The sequence below is a fragment of the Paroedura picta genome, chromosome 11, assembly GCF_049243985.1.
Source record: "Paroedura picta isolate Pp20150507F chromosome 11, Ppicta_v3.0, whole genome shotgun sequence".
NCBI classification, from domain to species: Eukaryota; Metazoa; Chordata; class Lepidosauria; order Squamata; family Gekkonidae; genus Paroedura; species Paroedura picta.
In genome coordinates, this window is record NC_135379.1 from 1,586,802 (window position 1) to 1,609,489 (window position 22,688).

The 22,688-nt window shown below is 50.3% G+C and overlaps 1 protein-coding gene across 5 annotated transcripts in view; it reads left to right on the plus strand.

The window, feature by feature from the left end:
• Nucleotides 1-22,688, plus strand: part of SETD2 (SET domain containing 2, histone lysine methyltransferase) — a 48,797-nt gene that overhangs the window by 7,351 nt on the left and 18,758 nt on the right. For 3 of the 5 annotated variants that reach the window (XM_077304427.1, XM_077304429.1, XM_077304426.1), the window contains 12 exons: nt 1,344-1,359; nt 1,969-6,371; nt 6,962-7,093; nt 8,772-8,900; nt 10,188-10,311; nt 10,834-10,911; nt 11,558-11,655; nt 13,225-13,351; nt 14,207-14,278; nt 15,661-15,795; nt 16,679-16,798; nt 18,015-18,665. In XM_077304427.1, coding sequence (XP_077160542.1) covers nt 1,344-1,359; nt 1,969-6,371; nt 6,962-7,093; nt 8,772-8,900; nt 10,188-10,311; nt 10,834-10,911; nt 11,558-11,655; nt 13,225-13,351; nt 14,207-14,278; nt 15,661-15,795; nt 16,679-16,798; nt 18,015-18,665 — 6,085 coding nt within the window. Of the gene's footprint in view, nt 1-1,343; nt 1,360-1,968; nt 6,372-6,961; nt 7,094-8,771; nt 8,901-10,187; nt 10,312-10,833; nt 10,912-11,557; nt 11,656-13,224; nt 13,352-14,206; nt 14,279-15,660; nt 15,796-16,678; nt 16,799-18,014; nt 18,666-21,998; nt 22,293-22,688 lie in introns of all 5 variants that reach the window. The other 2 variants (XR_013225613.1, XM_077304428.1) reach the window with 2 other exon arrangements.

The window sequence follows — 22,688 nt, forward strand, 5'->3', positions numbered from 1 at the left end:
TTAAAGTCATTTTGGCTTTTTCTTTTCTTTTCTTCTTTTTTGACACCTCCCGGAACTAATAGCTACATCTGTCAGTAAGTGATTGACAGTGACGATCATTTCAAAGCTAAATTTAATTATGGTAAGACTTTATTGCTTGCAACTTTTAGTAATCTCTTATTTATGATGCGGAGCAGCCCTTTGGTTCATGCAAGTGCCTATGTGCTGCTAGTCCTTAGGGGGGATAATTTTGCCTCCTAGGGTCACCCTCTGTCATTACTTCCCAGTGAAAATGGGTGTTAAAGGAACACAGGCGACTCAAGTATCCTGCCAGGTTTTCCCCACCTTGAAAGTCAGTGATTATCAGCATGGCAAAAGATATCTCTTTTCCAGCTCTGAAATATTCTTTGCCTAAAGATCTGTTAGAGCAGGGGTGGTCAAACTGCGGCCTTCCAGGCGTCCATGGACTACAATTCCCATGAGCCCCTGCCAGCATTCGCTGGCAGGGGTTCATGGGAATTGTAGTCCATGGACCTCTGTAGGGCCGCAGCTTGACCACCCCTGTGCTAGAGTCTAGGATGTTTGGCTCACTGCTCATCTGCCAGTACAGGTAACACAAAAATAGGACTGGGGTGATTTTGTAGGACCTTGGAAGCCAAGCTGGGTCAGCCTTGAATGGGAGACCCCCCAAGCAGTCTGGGATTGTTACACAGAGGCAGGCCATGGCGTGTCTTTTGCCTTAAATAGCCCATGGGGGTCATCATAAAAATAACCTTTTCAAAAAGGTCAGTATATTAATAAAAACAGAAGCTGAACTGTTCAGAAAGCACTGCGGCCGAGGGCGGGGCCGGGGAGGGAATGATGCAAATTAAGCTGATTTGCCTTAACAAGGTTTACCCTATCAATGTGTGTTGAATGTGAAAATTCCAGGAAATGGCTGATCTCCAAAATCAAGTAGGGCTGTTACCTCTTCCCCTTGGAGGTGGCTAGCATGTATTGTCCTGTGCCTCAGGTCTAAAACCCTGTTAAACTGCAAAACGGGGAGGATTAAGAGGTACTTGTCCCTTTTGGGGCATCTTAATATTTGTCCCGTTTCGTTTTAACAGAATCTTAGACACTGGGAAATGAGACACCAAAGCATTCCCAGGTGACCTTAAAGACATCGGCCTTGGAAGAATTTGTACCCGCAGGATCCACTAGGGATGTCGTCACTTTGCACATGGAAGCCCTGCTTCCTGCTTTGAGACCCTTACCTGTTTTGTCCCATTCTGGCAGAGTTTAGACCAAAGAACAATTCCATTGGCCTATTTGTATTCATGCTTTCTCTGTTTCTTTTGCATGCTTCCTTGGCTGGATTGCAACAGAGAAGAAGAGAACGAGGTGGGTATGATCGGATCTCTCCCCCCCCCCCCCAGTCCCCCTCCTGTTGATCGTTAGGAAGACGCTTTAAAACAGCAGCATTGATTTTGATTAATTTCCCGTTGCCTGATTGAACGGGCTACAGAAGTCTGAACCTGGCCTCAAATAGGCATCTCAGGAAGCAACCAGGAATGTTGAGGATTGTCTGCCTTCATACTCTGACCTCTTATTCATCCCATAGTTAATGTGGATGCACCCTCTCTCTGCGAATTGGGATCGGTGAGGCAGTGACTGGACAGAATGGGTCAGAGAGTACTCCTTGACTATTCTAAAGGCCTCCAGCTTTGGCTTACTCGGTGATCTAAGCCAGGGGTAGTCAACCTGTGGTCCTCCAGAGGTCCATGGACTACAATTCCCATGAGCCCCTGCCAGCTGGCAGGGGCTCATGGGAATTGTAGTCCATGGACCTCTGGAGGACCACAGGTTGACTACCCCTGATCTAAGCAACTTGTTGACTACGAACCGCAGTTCTGTTTTTGGCTGCCAGGCCTGCTCTCCCCTTGTCTGTCTTCACCTGAGTGTCGTTTATGGGACCCACTGTGATTTCATCCCCTTGTTTCTTGTTTCCAGGGCAAGGCTGAAAATGTACAGAAGCCCGGCTTTGTCAAAGGTCCAGCGTTCAAAGGAGTGGCCTCTAGCCGCTTCTTGCCCAAAGGCACCCGGACGAAAGTGAACCTTGAGGAGCAAGGCAGGCAGAAGGTGTCCTTTAGCTTCAGTCTAACCAAGAAGACCTTGCAGAACAGATTCCTGACGGCCCTCGGGAATGACAAACAAAATGAGGCTTCAAGCTCCCCGGCTGCACCGCTTCAAACTGACCTGGCCCCCAAAATTAAAATTGACCTGGGGGATTTTTCTGGAGCTACGGAGGAGTTCTCACCGCCGAAACCGAAGGTAGAGTTAGGCAAGATCCATTTCAAGAAACACCTGCTGAACGTGACAACCAAGCCTTCCCCAGCTGTTGTGGCATCGGCAGCAGTGGCTCTTCCTCCAGCCGTCCCAGCAGAATTAGTGGAGGTGCCCTCATCCCCCCCGCCACCCCCACCGCCTCCTCCGCCACCTCCACCAACCCCGCCGGCCCCAGGGCCCATACAGACCCCGGCGGCTCTTCCTCCGGCTGCAGTATCTGTGGCTGCTTCCCCTCCACCTGAAGAAACTGCTGTCCAAACGACCAAGGAGCCCTCAAATAACACGTCACCAGAGACTCCCCAACAAAGTACTACACAGAATGCCGAGTTGGATGGCTTAGAAGAACATAGAGCTCCACTTGCTCCTGCAGAAGAGGAAGGAGCACCAGCAAAAGGAGAGTCCCGTGTTGGGAGGGAGGAGGACGTTTCAGACAGTTCCAAGGGTGCTTTTCCAAGTTCCAAGAAGCATAGCTCTAAGAGGAAGTCCGATGGCACATTGCCAGCTTCTGAATCTGATGAGGATTCTGTGAGGACTTCCTCAAGTCAGAGGTCCCATGAAATTAAAATATCTACTAGTTCAGAGAAAGAAAAAGATTCCCGGAAAAGCTGTACTTCTCTCAGAACTGATGAGCCGACAAAATCCTCATCAAGGTCTAGGTCGGAAAGAGATGAAAAATATTCCAGTTACTCCAGATCTGAGAGAGACTCTAGGTACTCTTCCTCCCGTTCCAGATCCGACAGAGGGAGGAGGCGGAGCAGATCCCGTTCCCGATCTAGATCAGAGAGAGGTTCTAGGACCAGTTCTTCTTATTCCAGATCTGAACGGTCTCATTACTATGACTCTGATCGGAGGTACCATAGGAGTTCGCCGTACAGAGAAAAGACACGATATTCTCGTTCTTACATGGATAGCCGGACAAGAGAAAGTTCAGATTCGGAAGAGGAGTATCGGAGGTCATATTCTAGATCGACCGAGTCTAGGCGTATATCCTCCCATTCCTCCTCTTACAGAGACTCTAGAACTTCTTCTTATTCCAAGTCTGATCGAGATAGCAAGATAGAATCCTCTCACATCGACTCGGAGAGAAAAGGCAAGGCTACAAAATCAGACCGGGAGTCCAAGAGGATTTCAGAAGGCGAAGTATCAAAGAGATACTCCCCAGCGAGTGAGGTGGGACATCGGAAGGGAACATCCCACTCTAAAGCAGACAGTAGTGTGACTTCTTCCCGTCACAAGTCCACCTCTTCCAAGTCATCATCTGCTCCAAAGTCAGATAAATTTAAAAGTTCTTTCTGTTGTACAGAATCTGAGGAAATCAGAGAGCAGTCTAATTGTGTAGACTCAGAGGCGCCTTGTGTACAGAACTGTGAAAAAGAAACTATTACACAGAAGCCAGAATCAGAAAGGATTGTTTCAGTGTTAAGTCAGCTAAATGATTCACCTACTTTCAAAAAGCTAGATGAGTCAAAAGAGGGTTCTCCTGTATCGAAGCCTGTTGGATTTGCCGAAATGGATAGCCATGACAGTATTAAGGAAGGGGAGTTTTTAGTCACGGTGAAACATGATAATTTAAGAAATTGTTCTCCAGTAGAACTGAATATAAACGGGTCGCCAGAAGGCACGCCCAGAGATGCGACATTAGCCTGTACCCCCAAAGTGGAGCCAGTGGCAATGTCTTCTGAGGATAGCTTAGATAGTTCCGAGGTACCACTTCGGGTCAAGAGTCCTAGTTTAGGTGAATTATCATCTAATGGGTTTCCAACCCATCTAATGGGTCTCCAAGGACATGATCTTGATGATTCCCCCGTTATTTCTTGTGAACCCAACAGTTTGCTTAAAGAAAAAAAAGTTCTGGTTCCTTCTGAGTATGAATTTGTTCCCTCCTGTATTGTGACTGTAAATCATTCTAAAACATTACCTAGAGCAGATGACCTAACAGATCTCAGTAATAAAACCAAAGATCCAGCCCCTTGCTACCTTTCGGAGGATGCCACTCCTTCGTTGTATTATTCGGAAGTTGAAATTGAAGCTGAACCTTCAGATGCAAAAGCTATTCAGGAACCTCCTACAGATATTCATGTGGAACCCCAAGCAGAAACCTGCAACAATGCTGAGGATCAACATTTGTCAAAAACTGCTGCTGAAAGTGAAAAATGTGTTGCTAGAAGTTTCATCTTACCAGAGAGTAGCCCCACTGGAGATGCTTCTGCAGAAGAGGGTTGCATGGAAGTGAACGTAGACAATCAATTTATTGCACAACAGCCACCTTCAGAAAATGTGTTCTCCCGACTGGAGAGAACTTTACAGAAAAAAAGGGGAGAACTCATGGAGTGTCCTGAAGTAGCTCTTGAAATAGAGGCTCAGCATGTTTATCCCATTATAGAGAAAACAAAATCCCCCGTTAAAAGCGAGCATTCTTATTATTTAGAGATGCCAGTAGAAGACCTGGCCAAAGAGGAGCCAAACGGAGGAGAGGATGTGGGAGCCCTTGAAGAAAGACCCACGTCTGACATGAAAGACAGTTGTGCTGAAGCCTCGGTGACAATGGACAGAGATGACTCCTTGATGGAATCCATATTTTCAGAAGCATTGTCCCCCTCTTGTGACATTGTTGTGACTGTCGAAGAAACAGAGATGATAGATGAAGCCCCAGGATGTGGCAGTGGTGGCAGTTCTCCTGAACTGATTTCCATCCACCATGAAGATTACTCCGACACCGCGGAAAGCGCCAGTGAACAGGGGAGCGAGGAAAGTGATACGGAAGACTCCGATTCAGATGACAGCAGTGTTCCGAGGAACCGCCTCCAGTCGGTCGTGGTCGTTCCCAAGAATTCCACAATAACCATGGAGGAGGGCAGCTCCTCTTCCTCCCGGAACAGCCAAAGTAGCAGGCGCTACCCGGATCACTGGGACAATGGCAGGCCGGAATCCAGCAAACCATACTACGAAGAAATACAGGGTGACGTAGAGTCGGACAACGGTCCTCAACATGAAAGCAAGTTTGCTCCCTCTAGAGGTGTGGAGGGGAGTCCGGGGACGTCGACCGAACTCGGTAGAACAGAGCCTGAAAACCTTCAGCTGGGTGCCTCCCAGCCTCAAAGCGATGGTGTCGACAGTACCAGTCAGCCAGAGTTGGCATCGGATTCTGTTAGCCAACTGAAGCTGGATGAAAGGACAGCATCAACTGAGCCAGGGCTCGTAGCTCAGTCGCCACAGCAAGAGGAGCTGCGCTATTTTGACAAAAACTACGAGGTGGCTGATAATATGTATAGGCCGCAAGCGAGTGTTTCCAAGCCTGACAGTCGGCAGGGGAGGGCTAGCTTCAGTGATCCAACGGGTACAGGAGGAGAAGGCTTCCACTCGGCAGAGGACCTGGGGAACTTGGGGTGGGACTTCTCGCAGCCAGAGAAACCAAGCAGCACCTACCAGCAGCCAGACAGCAGCTATGGCGTTTTCCCCGGCTACATTTACCCACCAGGGTCAGGCCCATACATTGAGTCCCATAGCTACTGGCATGACAATGGCTATTGGGACCCACGGTTGAGTCACAGGCCCCCTGGGATGCATTACGAGAGAATCCAAGGGCAGGTCCCAGACTCACTCACAGAAGACCACGAGGAGTACGAAGAGATTGACCGCTGGGTCGATGGAAGCCGCTCCTACTTCCCCAGCCAGTCAAGTCAGTCCCAGGCCCGAGACCCCAGAGAGAAGGGCTCTGTGCAGGCCCACGAGATCAGCAGTAACTCGGCTAAAGAGCCGGCCGCTGGGAGTGAGAGAAAAGAGTTGAAGACTTTGAGTAAAAATGATCTGAAAGAGCGGGGGCCCCTGAAGAAAAGGAGGCAGGGCTTGGAGAGTGACTCCGAGAGCGAGGGGGACTCCCGGGAGAGGAAGAAGGTCAAGGCGGGGGGCGAGCAGGGGACAGCTCTCCTTCAGGACTCTTCGAGGGTTCGCCCGCTCTGCATCATGGAAGACTTCAGGGACCCGCAGCGTTGGAAGGAGTTTGCCAAGCAAGGGAAAATGCCTTGCTACTTCGACTTGATTGAAGAAAATGTATATTTAACAGAAAGGTAATGCGCTGGTTACTTCTTCAGTGGGTTGGGTGTTAGCATGAAGCCCTGTGCCTTGAAATGTGTTGTGGAAAGGATCCTGACTCCTGCGGTAGCAGATGAAGAAAGGCGAAAGGGGTCACCGCCAGGGTCGTGCCCAACAGCGGCCAAATCGGCCATTCCAGGCCGACGCAGCCAGCACTGTGCCGTGGCGGGAGAGGGGAGGCGCAAGTGCCAGTGTGTAACTCGCCACGCACATGCAGGCTTGCATGTGTGCGCTGAGTTACACACCCGCGCCCGCACCTCCCCTCCTCTCGCGCAGCGCAGCGCTGGCTGCATCGGCCTGGAACGACTGCTTTGGATGCCGGCACCCAGCACCCTGGTCACACCTCTCCAGCCTTGGGGGAAATGATGTACGAAGAGCGAAATGTTTAAGCACGAGATAGAGAAAGAAGTAGATTTCTCCCTCCCTCACAGTCCCAGAGCTCCATGAAATGAATAAGTGGTAGGCTTAGATTAAAGGAGGCCTTCTGGACGCAAAGAGCAATGAACACGTGGAACTCACTGCTGCAGGAGGTGGTGACGGCTGTTCTTGGCTCCTCCCTCCCCAGGAAGAAGAACAAGTCTCACCGCGACATCAAGCGCATGCTGTGCGAGTGCCCGACGCTTTCGAAAGACGAGAGAGGTCAAGGGGAGGTGGCCTGCGGAGAGGACTGCCTCAACCGCCTGCTCATGATCGAATGGTAAGGCCGGGGGGGGGGTCGGTGCGCTGTCCGTCTCCTCCGGTCGCCCCCCCCCCAGCACCCTGGCACGCAAGAAGAAGTCAGCTGCTTGGGGTGGGATGGCTTCACCTTGGTGGCTGGAAGCAGCCCGGAGAGCGGAGTCTCCTCCCGCCGATGACCAAATGAATGTCCCGGCCGCTAAGGCCTGGGGGTGCCTTTGGGGGAGCTGAGATCTGATTGTTCCAGGGCGGCTTTCAAGGTTTGTGAGGCTGTTGTTGGTTTCTTGGCTGCTTCAGGCTTCGATTTCAGTTCCGGCTGGAATTTTGATTATTCCCGTCCTTCCTTTCCTTCGGCATTTGGTGCAGCTTTTCCTGCTGGCTCCAACCTTTCGGGGTTCTCACCAGTGCTCTTTGGGGTTCAGACGGGCAGATAAGTGTACGATTTTGTGATTGGCATTCACTAGAAATTAGTGAATGCCAATCACAAAACCGTACACTTATCTGCCCATCTGAACCCCAAAGAGCACTGGTGAGAGCCCCGAAAGGAAGCCGTGGAGATGAGCCAAAGCCCCCAAGCCCACCCTTGCAGAGAGCTCTGGGCTCTAGCAAGAGGACTGGCGATGCAGTTCACTCCCTAAGGGTGGGCCTGGCCCAGAAGAGGCTCTGGCTTGGGTTGGTGTGGACCGAACCATTCCCAAGGAAGAAGGGGGTGGGGGAACAAAAGGGATCATGTGGGCCGCTGTGGGGCATGTTTGCCTGAGGCTGTGAAGGGATTGGAAGGCTAAAGGCAGCGGCCTGAATTGAACTTAGGATCACTTCAAAACCTATTTTGAGTGTAATAGGATCTAGACCCTACTTGTCCCCCCCTCCCATCTGCCTCTGCCTGTAGACCTGTTGTGAGTTTTGGGTTAGTGCTGCCTTGATTGGGGACTCCTCTACGCTAGCCTTTCTCAAGGCCGGAAGGGTCCAAGGCAGAAGTGACCAGAAAGCTCATTTTTTCACGCATTGTGCGTGTGGCTTAGGTAAAAGTCAGCCGAAAAGGTTCCGCGTCTGTTCTTGTCAGATCGAAATGCATTCCGGATTTTGGTTGGGGATGGCAGAGTGGGAATGTCCCGGCATGAGGGAAGCTCTTTCCCACAGTGGCAGCCTCCAGTCAGCGCCATGGGGAGCGCATGAAGCTCCTTTGTGTTGCATCAGACCTGTCTCGTTTCCTGAGACTCCGGAAGAAGGCTTCCCCATCCCTTCCTGCCTGGTCCTTCTAACTGGGGGTGCCAGGGATTGAACCTGCTGCATGCCGAGCAGATATTCTGCCATGGAGCCATGGCTCCTGCGAAACAGCGTAAGCCGTGAACAGGCCAGGGACTCAGGCAGAGGTTACTGCTTGGTTCTTTGAACTGGCAAGGCCGGGGATGGAACCGGGGACCTTGTGCCTGCTGAGCAGAGGCTCTGCTGCTCATCCACGGCCCTTCTCCACCTAACCTGCCTCACAGGAGTATTGGCAAGCGGGGTAGGGAAGACTTGGTGAAGTCGAGCACAGCAAAGCTCCTCAGCACTCCCCGGCTCTGCTTGGCTTCAGGGACCCAAAGAGAGTAGGTGAGCCTGGGCAGTCCAGGGCCCTGCTAGTGCTAGACATACCAGCGTGGTTTGGGGAATCTGACCGTTCCTTGTTTTTGATGGTGTTTTTCTCTGCTCCTGCTCAGCTCTTCGAGGTGTCCGAATGGGGAGTACTGCTCCAACCGGCGGTTCCAGAGGAAGCAGCATGCCGACGTGGAAGTCATCCTGACAGAGAAGAAGGGCTGGGGCCTGCGAGCCGCAAGAGACCTCCCCTCGTAAGGCTTCTCCTCCTGCCGAACGGCCTCCAGTTTGGCTTCCCTCTTCCTTGGCTTGAAGCGCTTCCTGCTCAGAGCTCTGTTCATGGGAGAGAACAGCTGTTGCCTCGTTGTTCGGAGGAGACCAGCCTAGCTCCATCTGTCATCCAGGCAGTGAAAACGACTGGCCTGTTAGCTTTTGTTGTGCAGGAGCCAGGGAGGAACTTAGTGGCTCTCTCGCTGCCTCCTGCTCCCTCCCTCCCTCCCCTTTGCGCTAGCAGGAGTCTCCTGTGGAGACCAGAGACCGGCGTGAGCCAAGGGGAGTCTCTTCCTTGCCACACACCCTGGGGTGAAAGCAGGGCAGGCAACAGGGTACGGGGCTGGGCCACAAGCCTACCAGTACCTTTGTTTTACTGTGTTCAAATTAAAATAACATCAGAGCAGCCCTGTTGGGTGAGGCCAGTGGCCCATCCGGTCCAATACTCTCCCTCAGTGGCCAAAAGCAAGGTGCCATCAGGAGGTCCACCAGCAGGACCAGAACTGCAGAAGCATTACCCCCGAAGGCCCAAGAATACCCAGCATCCCTCCCCCTGACAGGATGTTTCATATGACCATATGTGCCCCCACAGGAAGCTGTCTGTGCTTGTAGCTGCCCTCACTTCCTGCAGCAGAGAATTCCACGTGCTTGGATGAAGGAGGACTCCCTTTGCTCTGCTCTCAGCCTTCTGGCCTTTAATTTCATGGAGTGCTCAAAAGTTCTCATGTTGTGAGAAGTGGAGAAAAGCTCTTTCATGTGTGGGGAGTTTTTGGGCCCGTCAGATTCAGAACAGGGCAGTTGCTGAACTTGGCTGAACTTGCACTTCCAGCAGATGTGCCTCCGACCCCTGAGCTGTCTTACCCACCCTCCGGCTTGAGACAGCAGGGAGTTCTACTATTGCATTCTTATTTCCCGTCTTCATCAGTTGAGCCTCTGGAGCTGCTTAATGCCCAGTCCGATGGTTGGCCCATTGAGCGCAGAGCTCTGCATTCTGGTGGGAAGTGGTTGGCTCCGCCCCCTAGCCTCCCGCAGTGCTGCTGCTTTGAGTTTCTTCTGGCTGTAGACACCCCAGATTGACCTTGGGACCTTCTGCATGCCAAGCAGGTGCTTCACCTGTGGACTACTTTAATGCATTATTATTTACTCTTTAGGCAGTTTATGCCAAACTTTCCTGGCTCTTTCCCTGGGTTGGACTCATTGGCTGCTTTTCCTTTTGGTTGTGGTTTAGTGCTTTTTTGGACTCTGCCCCTCCTTTTTTTGGGTCTCCCTAGGAACACTTTTGTACTGGAATACTGTGGAGAGGTGCTGGACCACAAAGAATTTAAAGCGCGAGTTAAAGAATATGCCCGAAGCAAGAATATTCATTACTACTTCATGGCGTTGAAAAATGACGAGGTGAGTGGGAAAGGCAGCAGCCTCTCAAAAAGGTAGCTTGAATACATGAGGTGCAAGCATGAAGCTCCCAGCAGTGGGACTTGGCAATCAGGCAAGCTGTGAGTCCTTTTTAAATGCTCTTTATTTAGAGGAGAGGAGGTTGTATTATAATCACACAAAATGGAGGTAAATCTCCTTTCCACCATCTTTTTTTTATATGTCTGCAAATATGCAATATTATCTGTATGTTTCTGGCTGTCTGTTATCTCCCAAATTTCTCACCCATTGTGCATGTCTGTCATGAAAAATATTGAAATATGTTTGTCTCACTTTCTGTATTGTGGGAGTTGAGTCTTTCCAACGCTAATCTACTAGTGTATGAGCCGATAATGAAAGTAGGTGGAATCGTTTTTGTAATGCATAGCTGTTTTCTTTAGCAGGACCTTGTAAAGAGGTTGAATTCCCTATTTTATTGCTTGACTATAAGAGAAGATGCAGTTCTACAGAGGTGCATATAAATGTCTTCTTTCCCTTCCCTTCCAGATAATAGATGCCACTCAGAAAGGAAACTGCTCACGCTTCATGAATCACAGTTGTGAACCAAATTGTGAGACACAGAAGGTGAGTTGCAGGATGAAGCCCTGAGGGTTGCATCCTTCTTGTGTTGTGGCAGCCCAAAGGCAACACGGGTGGGTGGCTCTGTGTAGCCAGCATTCTCTGCATGTTAATCCACCATGGTAAGCACGTTCAGTGGTCTCTGGGGCAAGTGGGGCTGGATTTGGGGATTTCGTGAAACCCTGGGTTCTCCCCCCCCCCCCCAGAACAGCCAATGATGGGCCTGGAGGGGTCGGAAAGGGAGGGACCCTGGGTAGGCAAGTTCAAGCTGCACAGTCAGTGTAGTGGTGGAGTTCCGGCAGCCTCTAATCTGAAGGGCTGGGCTGGATTCCCCACTCCTTCTCCATCGGCCGCCAGCTGGGTGACCTTGGGTCAGTCCCAGTCCTTTTGGAGCCATTCTCACAGAGCAGCTTCAGTACTTGGAAGGCGCCTGCGGGTGCAGAAAAATTGGGGCCCCTGATTTAGCCTTTGAGACTGGCCCTGTTCATTCTGTCTGCTGGTCATACACGTGCTGTGTACCTGCGACTGGCAGAACCTCGGTGATTTCCCTCTGTGCTTGATTCCAGGCATTCCAGCTGTGCACAGCTGTTTTGGGGAAATATTTTTAAATGACATACGGTGTTGTTATTAATTCCACTCTCTCCTCCCTTAGTGGACTGTAAATGGGCAGCTGAGAGTTGGCTTTTTCACCACCAAACTGGTCCCGTCGGGCTCCGAGCTAACGTTCGACTACCAGTTCCAGAGATATGGGTACGTGTTTGCCTTCAGTCAGTTGCTTCTTCGCCTCGTGGCTTCTGGAGAGTTGCCGTGTTGGTCTGCAGCAGAACAGCTAAATTCGAGGGCAGGAGCACTCGAGAGACCAACACCATTCTTGCAGTTAAAGCTTTTGTCCTGATAATTGTGTACTTAATCAAGAGGTCTGCTGCCCCAATTCCAAACAGTTGTTGACATTGTTCCAGGGTGCTCTCCTTCCAGCCTCTTCAGAGAATCAAGCGCTTCCTTTCTCAAAAATAAAAGGAGAGGCCTGGGCTTCCCAGACTGCCCTCTATGTGGCTTTATGGCAGGGGTAGTCAAACTGCGGCCCTCCAGATGTCAATGGACTACAATTCCCATGAGCCCCTGCCAGCGGATGCGAATTCTGGCAGGGGCTCATGGGAATTGTAGTCCATGGAATCTGGAGGGCCGCAGTTTGACTACCCCTGCTTTAAGGTGTCTAAACAAATCCGAGGTCCTTGCATTGAATACGCTCCAGAGCAGTGTCTGCTTCTGTGCCTGTGAGAGCAAGCCCTGGAGCCTGTTTTCAAGGGAGTTCCTTCTGATTTACCTGTTCGGGGGGGTCACTGTGTTGGTCTGAAGCAATAGACCAGTTTGAGCCTGAGGTACCTTTAAGACCAAGTTTAACTCCAGGTATAGGCCTTCGTGTGCATGTATTTGAAGAAGCATCTATGCACACAAAAGCTTATACCTGGAGTTAAACTTGGCTGTTCTAAGAAGAGTTACTGGGCTCAGACTTTATTTGATTGATCTGTATTAGACTTTTTGGGGAGAAAAATTCCTGGTGCTGTCACATGAACACATGGAGCTGCTTTATACTGCATCAGTCCATCAGGGTCAGTATTGTCCAGTGGGCAGCAGCCTTCCGGGGTCTCAAGCTGATGCCTTCCACATCCCCTCCTGCCTGGTCCTTTTAGCTGGCGATACCGTGGTTTGAACCTGTGGCCTTCTGCACATGAAGTAGATGCTCTACCACTGGGCCACCGGCCTCCCTCCCATGATTGCACTCTGTTGAAATGTGGATGGTCAAGAGAAAGGAATCGTAAGAGTCAGATGCCATCACAGGCATCTTGGTTAATAGCTGAGCAACCAGGGGCAGATCTTGGCATAGAACTCTGCAGTGTGGTGATCTTAGTTTCTAAGCCGTTTCTCTCAGATGCGTGTGTGTGCGCGTATGTGTGCATGCATAAAATTTCTAAAAGTATGTGTTAGCTTACTGTAGATTAGTAGATCTTATTTCTCCCCACCCCCAGTGCTGGAGCTCCTGTCTCTTGGATAGTCAGTGTAGTCCTGCACCATTGTTCTTCCAGATATTTTATAAAACGTCCCTATATTTTCATTCCCGTTCAGTAGGACAAGCTAGGAACAGGGAGTTCTGCTTTGTAATGGGTTTTTATATCTTTCCTTTTATAACCGTTACCTTCGATGAGCTCTCAGGACAGGATGGGTGACACAGAGATGAAATCTGTGCCTTATGTCACAAAGAGGCAAAAGCTGTGCCTAAGACTTAGTCTTTCCTGTGCTGATGAGTCTCTGTTCAAACAGCAAAGAAGCTCAGAAGTGCTTCTGTGGCTCCACCAATTGCCGAGGTTACCTTGGAGGAGAGAACAGAGTCAGCATCAGGGCTGCTGGGGGCAAAATGAAAAAGGAGCGGTCCCGTAAAAAAGATTCGGTGAGTGTGGGTGAGGGGGGGGGGGTGACTGGGATCTCCGTGTGTGCCTTTGGGGTCATGGCCCTCCTGACTGTCAAAGAAGCTTATTCAGTGAGTCCATGGGAGAGGGCCTTTTTGGTGGCAGCTCCATGATTATGGAGCAGCCTCCCCAGCGAATTGTGCCTGGCCTTCCCTCCCTTTCAGTATTTAAGAGGCAGTGGAAGACAATTTTTTTTAGGTCTGAGGTTTAGTATCAGCTCTGAGTAGTGATTTTAAATTATTTAATGGATTTTATTTGGTGTGCATTTATCTGTGTTTGTAAGCTGTCATGAGCTCTGCAAGGAAGAAAAGGGGCTAAGACTTTAGAGAAATAAAATGAATAAATAATATGGTGAAGTCTTAGAAGCAGGCAGTGGGGAAATCAAAGGCCCACATCAGTCACTAAGAGATTTAAAAAATAAGGCCAAGGCCAATGGTGCAATTAAAGTAAAAATACTTTTTTATTATTATTTAGCTAAAAATTCCTTGTACATGTTTTTCCAACAAGCTTCATCAGATCTGTTAGTTTTTCAGTGTTCCTTCAGCAACAGTACAAGATAGGTAGCCAAAAATAAAATAGATTTTTACTTCCCTTCCATCATCAGGCCTCATCGTGGCTTTGTCCAAGCCAGCGGCAGCTAATCCTTTTATGAGCATTGAAAAATCCTGCTCTGATTCTACAGGTTCACTCAGGGCCGAACATGATGTGAAAGAGGCACCTTTTTGTGCAGTTTTTTCTGTCTTCCTTGAGAAATGGAGGATGCCCTGTTAAGGGGGGGGGGGAGGCTCTGTTGGCAAGAGAAATCTACAGCCCCCTTGTCATGCTTGTCTCCCCAGCACTTGGGGGCTCTTGCTCCCCAGACCGTCCAAGAGTTACCAGGAGGCTCCGTCACCCGAAATCTAACATTGGTGAGGAGGTAGGGGGCAGGGGGGTGAGGAAAATGCGTTTGTCTTCATATCAGCTGCACAGACTTAGACTATGTAATCCGCCTTGGGAATCTGGGAGAAAGGCGGATAATAAACAAAGAAATGATAAGATGCCAGAAGTTCACTTGCATCAAGTGTCTCCCACCCAGTCAGATGGATTAATGTCTCCAGCAGCCCTGGCTGAAGGCCCGGCTCCTAGGACCATTGCTGGCCATGATGTTCTGAGACCTGTAGATACGGGTGATGCTGGACTTGCCTTCTGACGTTCTTTGGCTTTTGCACGTGCTCTCTGCCGTGGCTGCACTAGCCCCATGCCCAGTTCTCGTTTAAGTATCCCTGATGCCCGCGTTTCCACAGCACACAAGCTCTTTGCTTCGTGTCTGTTCTCCCTGCCTCCTGTTTTTGTGTCTCTGCTGTAGCTACTGGTGTGGGAAACAGCAGCCACTGAACTAATCCCGTGTTGTTAAGCTTCTAGGTTGGCAGGTCTCATGCCCTGGCTGACCTCAAAGCTGCCAGGAAAAAGGAAGCCTGACTTTCGTTACATTTTAAAAACCTGAATTTAATCTGCTGAATCCAATCTCCTGCCATCAATAGGGCTGGGGAGGGGGGAAGCCAGACGGCGGCCACTTGGCCAAAATGCAGTCCAGTGGAAGATAGAACGTTCTTCGGAAGTGATGCATTCAAAATCATTTTTACTGTATTTTATATTTTACTGAGCGATGGTTTTAAAGGGTGTCAGGAAATTGAATAATAAATAAATAAGCATTCTGGGATTGGGAGAGATGAGGAGGTCCCTCGGACCGCAGCCCTGGAACTGGGGCTCTTTCCTCTTTCGTGCCCAGATGTTCTTGAGCAAATTTGCTTCCGTTGGGTTTCAGAGCAGACCCACAGGGCCGCCTCTGAGAGGGGGATCTGGTCGCTCCCTGTCCGGTTCCTGGGCACTGTCGGATCAGAAACCCCCATTTGGGCGACTGCCCCACAGTTACAGAATCACCTCCCCGGGAGCTGCCTTATGCCCCCAGCCCGCCCACTGTCAGTCTTCAGGATGGATTCTGTTTAGGACTGCGTTGGACTAACTCTGCTGAGATTGGCAGTCCTATTTTGATGTTTTCAAATTGGTCTTTATCATAGTGAATTTTTTCTATGAGCTTTTTATGAGCTAGGAGCTTTTACCTATATTGTAAGCCACCTTGAGTTCCACTAGGGAGAAGGACGGCTAATAAATATTTTGAATAAGTAAACTATTCAAGGTCTTTGTCCCCAAAAGCTTTCCTGACACATGTCAGACTAGCCACAAAGCCTGGGGGTGGGTGGGGGCTAGCAAGTCTGTATGCCTTGTACACCTTTCCTTTTGTTATCGCTAGGTGGATGGAGAGCTCGAGGCGCTCTTGGAGAACGGGGAAGGGCTTTCAGATAAGAACCAAGTTCTCAGCTTGTCTCGGCTCATGGTGCGGATTGAGACTCTGGAACAGAAGCTCACCTGTCTAAAACTCATACAGGTAAAAGTTCTATTCAAGGTATAAGCTTTGGGGTGCCAAGCTCACTTCTTCAGATACATTGATTCAGGTGGGTCCCCGTGTTGAGTCTGAATGGCCCCAGAATGGTTTTAACGTTCAAAGTTGCTGTCTCTCTTTTTTTTGTTTGATTCTTTCTTTGTCTCTCCTGTCTTGGCAGGTGCCCAGCTCTCTCTCCTGGCATCATGGGTAGTTATGCTCTGGTATTTGCCCACAGGCAGGCAGAGATAAGGATGTGTCCCAATACACACCGTGAGGTCTTCCAGGGCCAAGTTTCACACTCCTGCTGCCGTACATGACTAGGGATGGGCGCGAGCCGGTTCCTGAGCCAAAAATCAGCATGAACTTTGCCTTTCCCGAACATTTTAGAAGAAGGCTTCTCTTTGGTTGTTCAGGCAATTTAAACCTAACAACTGAGCAGGGCAAGGGCCCAAGTGGGAGGCCAAGAAACAGACCACTGAAATGGCTCACATTCATTTCAGCCATTTAAACTGAGTTGGGGTGGGACCACCTATCAGCTATGAGATCTAAATGGCTGCAAGCCATTAAACACCCCTCCGCCATACACACGCCCACACTAGCTGTGAAGCGGGGCAAGCAAATCGGATGGGTGAAATGGTTGCCAGGGGATCTGAACTGGCTGGTTTGTGTAGATTCCAGTTTGGTGCTGGGTTCAGGGCCACCCTGAAGCAGAATTTTTAGGTTTGTGCCGATCCCTAATAACAACATTCAGCCCCTTGTTGTTGAGTGGGAAGCAGCTCTGCTTCTTATAACACTGTGGTTTTGCAGCACAGTTGCTTGCTGGAGTTCTGCTGGTTTGCCGCCCCTGCGGATGGGAAGCTGAATGGCCGTTCTATTCTCCCCCCAGAACACTCATTCTCAGGCCTGCCTGAAGTCCTTCCTAGAGTGCCACGGCTTGTCTCTGCTTTGGATCTGGATGGCAGAGCTTGGCGACAGCCGGGGAAACAACTTGAAGCTTCAGCGAGAGGTCAGTAGCCGCCTGGGGGTTGCTGCGTCGCTCTTTTTCTGTGTATAAACCTCCCCAAATACTGCAGTTCTTCAGAAACCAGAACTGGATGCTTGGCTGGTCAACCACAGTCCTCCCTCGTGCACCCTTGTCAGGAGCCCATTCACAAGTGACAGTGAACAGCTATAAAGCCCACAGATAGGACATGCTTATTTATTTACTTCCTTTATATTCCTCCTTTCTACCCAGTGGGGACCCAGAGCAGCTTATGTCATTTGCTTCTCCACTTTCCCCTCACAACAGCCCTGTGCGGTAGGCTATAGGTGGGGAGTGTGACTGGTCTCGGGTCACTTGGGCATCTCCTGGGCAGAGCTGGGATTTCAACGTGGGTACCTTAGATCAGGGTGGCCAAACTGTGGCTCTCCAGAGGTCTGTGGACTGAAATTCCCACAAGCCCCTGCCAGCGCATTCCACTTTTTAAAATACTAAACTGATGCCCTAGCTAGCGTACAAACTTAGAATTTGAGGACATAACATCAAGCCACAAAGAACAGTAAGTCAGCGGCACCTAAAAACAATTTTTAAAAATGGGAGATTTTAAATTGTGGGTCTTTATAGGTGCTTTTTAAATCATTTATTATTATTATTAGATTTATTATTACATTATTAAACAATGTACATTGTTTTATGTACGTTGTCAGGCGCCTTGAGTCCCGCAAAGTAGAAATGCTGCCAGCAAATACTTTAAATAAAGAAATCCTAAAGCAGCCGGTGTGACATCCTAACCGGCTGGCTAGAGCCGGCACCTGCCTGCCAGGCGGGGATCGAGAACACCACTTTGCACTCTGTCTATGAGGTCAGCTGCCAGTGACAATTTTGCCCATGTGGGCATTACGGCAGATTCTAAAAAGAGAGCAGCTGCACAGGAATTGGGGGGTGGGGGCGAGGGGTCGTGAAAGCCTTTTTTTTACTATTGGTACACATTAATCTGTGTGCTTCTGAATCAGACCCTCCATTCCTCAAGGTCAGTCTTGTCTGCTCAGACCGGCAGCCGCTCTCCAGGGTCTCAGGCAGAAAAGGCTCTTTCCCATCGCCTCCTGCCTGGTCCTTTTCACTGGAGGTGCCGCCGGGGAGTGAACCCGCCTGCTAAGCAGGCGTTCCTGTTCCCCTGGCGACCACGTTCTGCAGTCAGATCCATAGTTCTGAAAAGTTGGGTGTTCTCGTGTTTTCTGATCAGATCATGAAGACCCTGGAGCTCTTGCCTATCCCCAATAAAAACATGCTGGAGGAGAGCAAAGTGCTTCCGATTATCCAGCGCTGGGCCCAGACCAAGCTGGTGATTCCGCACCTGAGCGAAGGGGACGGCTATTCCAGCGAGAACCCCTCCCGGGCTCACACCCCGCTCAACACGCCTGATCCTTCGGCCAAGCCGAGCGCAGAGATGGACACGGAGACTCCCAAGAAGCTTCCTTTCCGGAGGCTCAAAATCATCAGCGAAAACAGCATGGACAGTGCGATTTCTGACACCCCCAGCGAGACGGACTTGAAGGAAGGGAAAGAGGACCTCGAGCCTCCGGACGGCGCCCCGGTGGAGGCAGGGGAGGACCAGCCCCCACCACTGGACCCCAGCACGGAGGTGGCTGCGGAGGTCTCTCTGGAGCCCAGCAAACCTCAGCCCGCTGCAGAGCTGGAGCCGGAGACCGAAGCAGAGGCGAAAGACAGCAGCGCTGCAAAGCTGGAGGAATCCATTGCAGCCGAAACTCCTTCCCAGGACGAAGAGGAGGGCGTCTCGGACGTGGAGAGCGAGCGGAGCCAAGAGCAGGCCGACAAGCTGGTGGACGTGAGCGATCTGGCTGCCCGGCTGCTGGACTGCTGGAAGGATCTCAAAGTAAGTGGGGTTTCCTTACGCTGGCCCCCTTCGCTCGTGGGGAGCAGATGGTAACGGAGCTTCTTCTGCTTCCGCTACAATGGATGCTTTGCTGTGCTGAGTTATGTGCTTTCCAATTAAGTACAGAATCCAACTTTGATTCGTAAGACTTCAGAATAGGGTGGGCTGCAAGTCTCTGTAATTCCAAGTGGCTGCAGATGAAAATCCAGCAGGAAATCTCTGCTCTGATCTAGGAACCCAAATTGGTGAAGAACTTTCCAGAACCATTTTATGCGTTCCTTTTGAGTCAGGCTGCGTGTCCTTTGTTGCCCGGTCAGATGACAAAAGAGATTTTCTTCACCTTGGCAAATGGAACAGTTCGTTCCATCCAATAATATGGGTCAGAGTTTCCTGACGTGCCCTCTGAGGCTAATTTGGCCAACGGGATATCAAACAGCTGTTCATGAATGAAGCAATTAGCACATCTTTCTGCAAAAAGAGGCTGAGTCAGGCTAATGCAGAACAAGATTTCTGTCCGCCTGTTACAAAACTGAACAGCCACCTTAAAGACCCTGTCTGCCGTGGAGCACTCAAGGGTTTGCTTCCACGGCAGTGGTTCAGCTGGAAACAGTCATGCTGTAGCATCGTCTGTGATGTTTGCTTCTTTGCAACGTAGCCCAGTCGGGGTGGTTGGGTGAAGGGGTAGAGGCACCCTGAATAAACTTTCCAACTACCAGTTTTCTTTGCCATGTCACCCTAGTTGTCTTAGTCAGACTTAAGACTCTGTAAAATAAGGGTTTTGGCTTGGAACTCTTCCAAACGTCCTTACTGTTCCTTGTCAGTACATAGTCAGATACTTGCCTAGGTCATGGCAAAGCCGAGACAGGCAAACTGGATCAAAGCGAAAGGTTCTGTAAAGTTTTGCAGTTGTATAAGAAGGAAAACGAGGTTTAAAAAAATATATACCCCATTTTTCACCACCTGAAGGGGCCCCAAGCTGGTTTCCTCTCCCCACATCATACACCCTGTGAGGTAGGTGGGGCTGAGAGAGCTGCAAGAGAACTGTGACTAGCCCAAGGTCACCTTACTGGTTGCATGTGGAGGTGGAGTGGGAAATCAAACCTATTTCTCCAGATTAAAACCAGTAATAAGCCAGTAATCCTTTTCTTGAAATACCTACCTGGAAACTGGCTCTAACAAGTTGGATACTGCTTAAAACATGGTTCTTAAACTGGATGGAATTCTCCCTGTCTCTGGGTGTCTGTCCAGGGGGTCATTTTTAAAATGCTACAGATGCAGAAGTGATCTGGGCTTACCTTAATGAGGAACTCTCAACCACAAAAGGTTATTTCATGTCCTTTGCTTGTGTGTTTGTGAATATAAGACAGGCAGGTCTGGAGAAAGGTGTTTGATAAGAAGGAAAGAGCTTTTTAAAAATAGGTTGAATTTCGTTTGTAGGATACGTGGTTAAAACTCTGGTCCTCATCACTGTATTGCGATGATCGATAACAAGGTGCATAATGATGAAAGAGGGGCACCAGGAATTGCTAGATCTATCTAGATGAGGGAAAGCTTCTGCACCTTCCTTTCTGTTGAGACTCTGTACAGCTGAGCCACATCTTCACACAGAGAGTGATTCAGATATGGAATGTGCTGCCAGATGGTGGTGTGATGGGCACAGGAATAAACAGCTTTACAAGGGGATTAGACAGACTCACGGAGGAGGGGTCTTATCAGTGGCTCCTAGCCATGGTGACTGAGAGGGGTCCAGAGGCACAAATTCTCTGAATCCCAGAGCCACGAGGCAGCAGGAGGAGGAGGCCTCAGCCTCTGTGCCCTTTGTTGGACCTCCAGAAGAACTGGTTGGCCCTGGGTGAGGTAGGAGGCTGGACTAGATGGACCCTCCCTGGTCCGACCCAGCAGGGCTCTTCTGAGGGTCTTCTCAGGGGAAGGTCTGGGCTGCTATGCCCTTCTGTTGGACCTGCAGAGGAACTGATATGCCCACTATGGGGGACAGGAGGCTCGACTAGATGGGGCCCACCTTAGTTTGACCAAGCAGGGCTCTTCTGATGTTCTTGTGAAGGAGGAAGCCAATTGGCCATAAAGGAAAACCACAGGAGTTTGCTTGTGTCTCCGCTGTGCCTTGAGAGTTCGGATTCGTGAATTTTATTGCCCAATGTTACCTGTTTATTTTCTCTTGGGGTAGTTCTGGGGCAGAAGAGCCAGTTTTGAGTCCAGCAAGATTGGCGGCGAGGAGAAGCTTTTGAGCATTAGAGCTCCCTTTGACCGAGAGCCTCGGCCAGGGGTGGTCAAACTGCGGCCCTCCAGATGTCCATGGACTACAATTCCCACGAGCCCCTGCCAGCATTCGCTGGCAGGGGCTCCTGGGAATTGTAGTCCATAGACATCTGGAGGGCCGCAGTTTGACCACCCTTGGCCAAGGCTCTCGAAAGCTCATCCTGCCCAAGACCTTGTTGGTCTCTAAGCTGCTCTTGGCTGAAGGACAACTTGCCCCAATCTGTGGTCAGTTATGAAATCATTATCCAGCAGGAATTCCTGCTGAAGGGGTCCTTTTCCTGTTGGGGCTTCTGTGCGTCTTTAGTGATTTGGATCCCTCTTGTACTCCCACTACGGACAATCTTTAGAAAGCCAAGGCATGATTGGGAGGGCTGCTCTTGAGTGTACGGATCTAGCCGGCAGACCTTCTGACCCGAATGACTCTGTCCAGTGGTGTCCTCACATTTTGAAATCCCCTCCCTTCGTCCACCTTCCCCACCCTTAACTATTTCTGCGTTTGGAGCAACTGTAACAACGTGGAGACTATAACGGGCCCTGTGTTTCATCACGGCACTAAGAGTTAGCCGCTTCTGTCCTCCACCCTCCATGCCACCTTTTGAACATAGCTGCCTCTTTGAAGTATTAAGGCCCTTGAAAGGACCTTAGCCAGCTGAGAGATGCTGGCCCACGATGTGTTCTTAGCAGGATAATTGGACGGTGTCTCTGATGTCAAATAGATGCATCAAGCTCTGGTCTTGTTTCGGGACCAGGATCCAAGAAACAGAACAGCAAAACTGGGTTTTCTTTTTTCTTTGAAGCCCCGCTTGTGAACCAAGAACGGTGGTCCTTTATGTAGTGTAGGGGTGAGCGCTTTGGCACGATTCGGCCGCCTCGGTGATCACCGAAGCCCGAGTCGGCCAGCGTGGTGGCGGCGGAACCGTGCCCAAGCGCTCACCCCTAGCGTCGTGCTCTGCAGGGGCCGGGCGGGAGGGTGAAAAGAGCTTGTCATGTAAAGCAATGTCCTTCCCGACCTCTGGTGCTGACCCCCTTGTAGTAATTTCAACCATTTCCGTCCAGCTTCTCAGGGCAGCAAGGAGCTTGCTCACAGCCTCCCCAGCTGACCATGCGTCTCCTTTTCTCAACTCCATTTGCAACTCCGCCCTGAAGGAAGGAGAGAACATGGCGTGCGTGCTGTGAAGAAAACAGGAAGATGGTTGGGAAGCTGGATGATGCATGAGAAATTTGATAGGTGGAGAAAGGAAGGACAGAGGTGGCTAACTCACTGATGCCGACGTAATTTTGGCAGTGTCCATTGCCGGCAATGGATGTCGCGCTGGGAGAACCCCCTTATTCCTGGCGGGAGATGACCGAGTGAGCTATTCCTTTTTTTATATCTATATAATAATAAATACAAACATGCGCACATACCTCTCCACACCAGAAGACGGCTGCAACGGCTTTCAAGGCCTTTATGGTTGGAGGTCTTGGATCCCGGACGAATGTCAGCTAGGCGAAGGGCACCCATTGGGACACATCCACACACACACACACACACACACACACACACACACACACACCACTAACGGCCTGAGGGCAGGTTTTCAGCACGGGTTTCTGCAAGCATTTCCCGTGAGGTGAGGAAATGGGGCAGGCGTCTCCCTGTGCTGAAAACGTACCCCAGAGTAGAAGTCCTTTAGCAGAGGATGGTTAAAAACCGACATAACACTCGCTTTGGTGCCCAGTATGCATTAGGACGTGGGAGAAAAG